The sequence below is a fragment of the Phoenix dactylifera genome, chromosome 3, assembly GCF_051530095.1.
Source record: "Phoenix dactylifera cultivar Ajwa chromosome 3, Ajwa_hap1_PhDact_Kaust_v1.1, whole genome shotgun sequence".
Lineage (NCBI taxonomy): Eukaryota > Viridiplantae > Streptophyta > Magnoliopsida > Arecales > Arecaceae > Phoenix > Phoenix dactylifera.
In genome coordinates, this window is record NC_143192.1 from 10,302,267 (window position 1) to 10,309,214 (window position 6,948).

A 6,948-nucleotide genomic window follows, 5' to 3' on the forward strand; every position below is an offset into this window, starting at 1 on the left:
CGACCAACGAGCAGAATTTCCTGAGGCTCGGCCCTCGGATGCCAGGCTAACCCGATGATCATCCCGGGAGCAGACTAGCCTGAAGCCCCGACCGGTCGCCTCGGCTTGCGCCAGCCTTGGCCGACCAACGAGCGGAATTTCCTGAGGCCTGACAACCCTCGGATGCCAGGCTAACCCGATGATCATCCCGGGAGCAGATTAGCCTGAAGCCCCGACCGGTCGCCTCGGCTTGCGCCAGCCTTGGCCGACCAACGAGCGGAATCTCCCGAGGCTCGGCCCTCGGATGCCAGGCTAACCCGATGATCATCCCGGGAGCAGACTAGCCTGAAGCCCCGACCGGTCGCCTCGGCTTGCGCCAGCCTTGGCTGACCAACGAGCGGAATTTCCCGAGGCTCGGCCCTCGGATGCCAGGCTAACCCGATGATCATCCCGGGAGCAGACTAGCCTGAAGCCCCGACCGGTCGCCTCGGCTTGCGCCAGCCTTGGCCGACCAACGAGCGGAATTTCCCGAGGCTCGGCCCTCGGATGCCAGGCTAACCCGATGATCATCCCGGGAGCAGATTAGCCTGAAGCCCCGACCGGTCGCCTCGGCTTGCGCCAGCCTTGGCCGACCAACGAGCGGAATTTTCCGAGGCTCGGCCCTCGGATGCCAGGCTAACCCGATGATCATCCCGGGAGCAGACTAGCCTGAAGCCCCGACCGGTCGCCTCGGCTTGCGCCAGCCTTGGCCGACCAACGAGCGGAATTTCCCGAGGCTCGGCCCTCGGATGCCAGGCTAACCCGATGATCATCCCGGGAGCAGACTAGCCTGAAGCCCCGACCGGTCGCCTCGGCTTGCGCCAGCCTTGGCCGACCAACGAGCGGAATCTCCCGAGGCACGACCCTCGGATGCCAGGCTAACCTGATGATCGTCCCGGGAGCAGACTAGCCTGAAGCCCCGACCGGTCGCCTCGGCTTGCGCCAGCCTTGGCCGACCAACGAGCGGAAGTTCCTGAGGCCTAACCCTCGGATGCCTGGCTTAGCGCCGGAAGAAGTTCCTGAGGCCTAACCCTCGGATGCCTGGCTTAGCGCCGGAAGAAGTTCCTGAGGCCTAACCCTCGGATGCCTGGCTTAGCGCCGGAAGAAGTTCCTGAGGCCTAACCCTTGGATGCCTGGCTTAGCGCCGGAAGAAGTTCCTGAGGCCTAACCCTCGGATGCCTGGCTTAGCGCCGGAAGAAGTTCCTGAGGCCTAACCCTCGGATGCCTGGCTTAGCGCCGGAAGAAGTTCCTGAGGCCTAACCCTCGGATGCCTGGCTTAGCGCCGGAAGAAGTTTCTGAGGCCTAACCCTCGGATGCCTGGCTTAGCGCCGGAAGAAGTTCCTGAGGCCTAACCCTCGGATGCCTGGCTTAGCGCCGGAAGAAGTTCCTGAGGCCTAACCCTCGGATGCCTGGCTTAGCGCCGGAAGAAGTTCCTGAGGCCTAACCCTCGGATGCCTGGCTTAGCGCCGGAAGAAGTTCCTGAGGCCTAACCCTCGGATGCCTGGCTTAGCGCCGGAAGAAGTTCCTGAGGCCAAACCCTTGGATGCCTGGCTTAGCGCCGGAAGAAGTTCCTGAGGCCTAACCCTCGGATGCCTGGCTTAGCGCCAGAAGAATTTCAAGAGTCGGGAGTCAGCGAGACGCTACCAAGAGTTAAAAAGAAGAAGGACGAAAGTGAAATGAAGAAACTCTATTTGCATTAACTTTCATTGTTTCAGGGCCGAGACCCATACAACTTGGCAAAACGCCAACACACAAAGAAAAGAACGAAAATACAGAAGGTCAGCTTGGAGGAACCCCCGGGTCGGGAACGCCGGCCACGTCCGCAGGGGGTAGGGAGACGGTTGGAGAAGCAGCAGGCAATGGCGCCGGAGGGGAGTCGAGAAGGGAGATCCCACTCAGGTCAATTTCGGGGTACTTAGCCGACACCCTTGCCAGGCCTTCCTCGAAGCCTAAGACAAAGGAGTCGGACCCCGCATCCGACATGTCACGGACGAACTCGTCAGACTGACGATAGGCCTGTACCGCCTCCGACATATCACGGGTGAACTCGGCGGACTGACGATAAGCCTGTACCGCCTGACGCCCGATCTCCGCACTCTTCTCGGCCAGCGCCGCCTCTGCCCGCTCCATAATCTGAGCCTTCGCCTCCAAGACCTTCGCCACAATCCGGTCGTCCGCCTCGGAGGAGATCCTCAGCAGATCAGCCTGAGCCTCCTTGTGCTTCGCCTCGGCAGCAATGCGAGCAGCCTCAGCCTCCTCCAGGCGCGACTGAAGCTCCTGGTCGCTCGCGCGGGACTTCTCCAAGGCCGACTCCAATTCGCCCAGCTTGGCTTCAAGAGACCGGATTCGGTTGCGGGCGTTGTCGGCTGACCGCTGGGCCTTCTCCCACCTCTCCCGGTAGTCGGCAGCCTTCCGGGACTGCTTCTCGGCCCGCTCCTCCGCCTTCTTGATCTCGCCCTCGAGACCCGAGGCAACCTTGAGTTGCTCCTGAGCCTCCAACAGTTGCTTCTCGAGGGTGACGAAGCCGAGTGCCCGCTCTTCGGCCACCTGGAGCCTCATCTCGAGGTCCCTGGTCGTCCTCCCCGCCGCAGCCTGACCTCCCTCCTCTACTGCCTTCAGTTGGCTCTCGGCCCTCGCCAGAAGCCTCGCCTGTTCCTCGTAGCACTCCTCCAGGCGGATCATGTACTGGGCGAGCTAAGAGATAGGAAAAACGAGGGCGTCAGGCGGGGATCAACAGAGCCTATAAATGATGAAAGCGACCAAAAGAACACTCACCGACATGAGACAGACGCAGCTGGCAGCCCCAACGTCAGGGACCCTCATCTCCCGGACCTGCCTACGGTCCTTCTCCAGCAGTACCGTCTCGATGAGGCTTCGGGCGCCGGCGAAAGTGAAGGCCGACCCCGACTTCTCCCCGGAGTCGGACGGTGGTTCCGCAGCCTTACCCTTACCCATCGCTTGGGGAAGAGTCATGCTGACCATGCTCGGGGCGGGGACCGCCCCTGGAATTGACAGGGTCCCGCTCGGCCGGGGCCTCGGTGCGTCCCTCCTCGTATCATCCGGAGCCGACCGAGTCAAAGGCTGGGCTGGGGACCGATCACGTCCGACCCGTCCATCTCGGCCGCGCCCGGGTGATGCCTCCGGAGAAACGGTAGTCTCGGCATCGAAGGGCTGATACAGCGTCAACTCCCGGTCCGCGCCCGCGGCGTCCCCCTGATCGGTGGGTCCGGACTCGTCTGTCGGCGTCGGAGTCGCCTGCCGGCGGGACTTCTTCGCCGGTGGGGCCCCGCTCGGAGGAGCTCGTTTCTTCCTCCGGACTGCTTCCAGTAGGGACGTCCTACCAACAGCCGTTGTCTTGTCCGACCGCATGACGTCGTCGATCTCTGCAAAAAGGACGAGGTGGTCGGAGGTTGAGAAACTGAAGGAAAGAACGAGACGAAAGAGGAGAAAAGAGCTAAAAAAGAAATGGTGGCGGGCTCACGGTCAGTGGGGACCGAGCTCAGACCAACGTTCACCAAGGTATCCTCGGAAATAAGGCAAGCCACCGAGGGGAGCCGGCCCTCGGCAACCAACCCCTTCAAGACGGCGACGCCATCGGATTCCTCCCTCGACAACCTCGATAGGCCAATCGGGGACTTCATCGGCGTCTCCCAGGTTGCCCTGATTCCCCAAGAGGGATCTACGTCAATGAAAAAGAAACGCTCCTTCCAGCCGTGAATGGAGGAAGGAGCCTCCTTGACGAGGCCGCACCCTCGCCGCGCCGCAAAGCACCACCACCCTTTGTCCTGGGGGTGGCCGCTCAGGCCGTAGCATTTCCAAAAGACATTCAGGGTGGCGGGAACCTCGTGCATGCGGCAGAGAACCTGGAAGGCCGTCAGGGCGCGCCATGAGTTCGGCACCAGTTGCGTCGGCGCCACTCTTAAACCCCGAAGCACCTGCACAACTAAGTCCGAGGGGGAAAAGCGAAACCCAGCCTGAAGAATGCCCTCATTGATGGCGACCTTCCCTGGAGGAGGATGGGACATCCTCTCCTCAGGCCTCGGGAGCGTAACATTGCAGGCCTCGGGAAGGTGGTATCGAGCCACGAACCTATCTAGGTCTTCAGCGACCAGCTCCGTCTTAATGCGGTCTGCTCTCACTTCGCCCATCCCTAATGGCCAGTGAATCTACGGTCAGGACGGGGTCAAGAAGGGGGAAAGGACCGGAACGACTGGAGTACCCTAATACAAAAGGAGAAAGTATGGAGAGCCTTAAATTGAAGAATGGGGCAACTCACCGGAAGAAAAGGAAGAACGGCTCCGAGAGCGTCAAAGGAGGAGCAAGCGAACAGTCCGACGGCAATGGCGGCAGCGCAAAGGAGAAACTCGAAGATGTCTGTAAAGAGAAAGGCGGACGGAGGAGGGCCCCCGGTTAAATAGGCGGAAAGGTGGGAGACGCCTCGGTGACGCCAGAGGACGCCTGGCTGCCGAAGGGTCGCTCGCGCCCCAAAGGCGAATCGACGCCATTAAGGAGGGATATCCGCCGAAATCCTCAGACTGCCAGGTCAGCAACAACCGCCGTACGCAATAAAGAAGGCGGGGAGCTCGAAGCGCGCGCGCCTCTCCGAGGGATGGCGGCAATCTCGAAGCATCACTCCCTTCACCCGTTCCCCTTCTGGTTTCAGGCTCGGAAGTGGGGGGCTACTGTTACGGAAGAACTTAGCCACCATGCCCCACGTGACCGGCACGCGCGCCCAGGGAGACTACGGCAGCCCCTTGATCCAGCAATCCGACCCCGAGTCGGACATCTTCAGCTCCGCAGCCCGACCCCGAGTCGGCTGCCCCTTGATCCAGCAATCCGACCCCGAGTCGGACATCTTCGTCTCCGCAGCCCGACCCCGAGTCGGACATCTCTCGACAACGACAGGCTATTTCCCAGAGGCACGCCGCGGCCCTCTGCTCCACTACTCCCTGCAACGGTCGTATCCGGCGCTGCTCCACGATCCCCTGTAACAGCCGTACAAAGCGGAGCTCCACTACGCCCTGTCATGGCCGTACCCAGCGCTGCCCCACGACGCCCTGTAACGGCCATGTCAGTGGCAGCTCCATCGTGCTACACGATGACCAACCCCCCAAAAGGGCCCCCCAGCCTGGTATATATGCGGTTGGGGGGAGAAGGGGGAGGGTAAGCAAGAACTTCCAGAGCATTCTCCTACTTGCTACTATTATCTTTCCTTCTTCTCCAATCTCCTCTGACTTGATCGTCGGAGGGCCCCCACTACCCCAGTGGTGGTGCGAGGCTTGCTTGCAGGTTTCCCGGTGGAAAGTGGAGTGCAATCAACACCAACCAAGGCAACCCAAACGGAACCCCGTTCACACCGCTGTGCCAATCGTTCTCGGTTTGGACCACCAGCAACACTAATAAATTAAACCCATTCTTATTTTCTATGCTTTTAGTTTTATATTTTTGTTTCCTTCTTTTAGTTTAGTAAAATGATAGGTATGGTTTCATATTGTTACAGTTGCAATATTGTTTGGGATATATCAGCTTATTCACCATTTTGGATTACTAGGACTCTAAAAGGAAACTTCTTTTGGGGACCCACTTCGTGTGTAACATAAACACACTAGATTAATCTTCATAAATTTAGGTGGATGATCTCAAGCCCTTTTAAAGAAAAGGAATATGAAACCCACCCTTTCTTCCTTAAAATGTAGATAAAATTTAGGTCGAAGTATTTGCCAATATACATGATTTTTGGGGGTTTCAAATACTTACATTGTAACCATTGAATTGATGATTTTAGATAGTCATTGGGTTGTACTCGTGTTTTCTGAAAATATTATTAGATGGATTTTACTTTTATTTTCTAATGTGGCATGGTGATCTTTTAGAAAATATGTAGGTCGAATAGCACTTTTTTCTGATGATACTACTATAAATAACATTTTAGTTTGAATCTTGGAATATTTAAAATAAAGATCAAACTAAACATGTATTTGGATAAATAAGCATTTCGAATCTTTAAGTTAACTTGGATAGTAAAAAGTCAACGAGGATACGATCAGGGAATAAAAATTTTAACAAAAAGTTACGATTGATCATCATGCAAGATTTTTATTCTTATTAATAAGTGAAAAGGGTATGTAAAAACCTAACCTACTAATTAAGCTTTTTCTTACTGTTATAAATCTTATCATACATAATTGGAGATTGAGATAAGATTTGGTTGTTATCGATACAGTTAGATGCACACAAGGGTCAAAAATAGTAGAGTTTATTATTATTTATAAATAAAATAAATATAAATAAATCCCAGACATTGTTTTCCACTAACTTCGTTTATTTTGTGTTTCAAATATGACCATTTACTACTGATTGGATGGATATCAACAAAGCATCATCTTTTCTGCTTCCTGTGATAGTGTCACTCACATAGATTCTCATATAAATTGTGATCATAGATCATCATTATTTTATTTTAAGAATCTTATGATCATGGATCTTGCTAAAAGTAATCCTGTAATATCATCCTGAATTGATAAAAAAATATCTTTGTAATTGGGAAAATTGTAATATAAACAAACCAACATTTAATATGCATGAAATCAATTTATTTGCTCCTTGAAGAGCATGTCTAAACTTGGACTTATTATCATCATATTCTAATTCAGCTATATTACATAGTAGTTATCATTTGCATGTTGAGCAAAAGGGTTGGCTCCTACTGTAGATATCATCTATGTACATTTTTTGCTTTGTACTTTTCATACAAGCTCATTAAAATAGTAACATTATCTACAATTTATTTCCATCTTAGAATGTAATACAACAACATGTCTTTGACACTATTGTTGATGGAAAAGTTGGAGTATCTGACCGTATTTCTCATTCTTTACTTTTTTAGGAAAATTGCTCATTATTTTATTGCCTTATGCTTGCTTACCTCTC

The 6,948-nt window shown here is 54.2% G+C and overlaps 1 protein-coding gene across 1 annotated transcript; it reads right to left on the reverse strand.

Moving 5' to 3' along the window:
- Window positions 1-291: 291 nt before the first annotated feature.
- Window positions 292-2,818, reverse strand: LOC149767887 (uncharacterized). Its single transcript, XM_089929446.1, has 2 exons — window positions 1,602-2,818; window positions 292-867 (listed from the first exon to the last, which is right to left on the reverse strand). The coding sequence occupies exon 1, from the start codon at window positions 2,698-2,700 to the stop codon at window positions 1,798-1,800; it is 903 nt and encodes a 300-aa protein (XP_089785572.1). The 5' UTR covers window positions 2,701-2,818; the 3' UTR covers window positions 292-867; window positions 1,602-1,797.
- Between the last annotated feature and the right edge of the window lie 4,130 nt (window positions 2,819-6,948).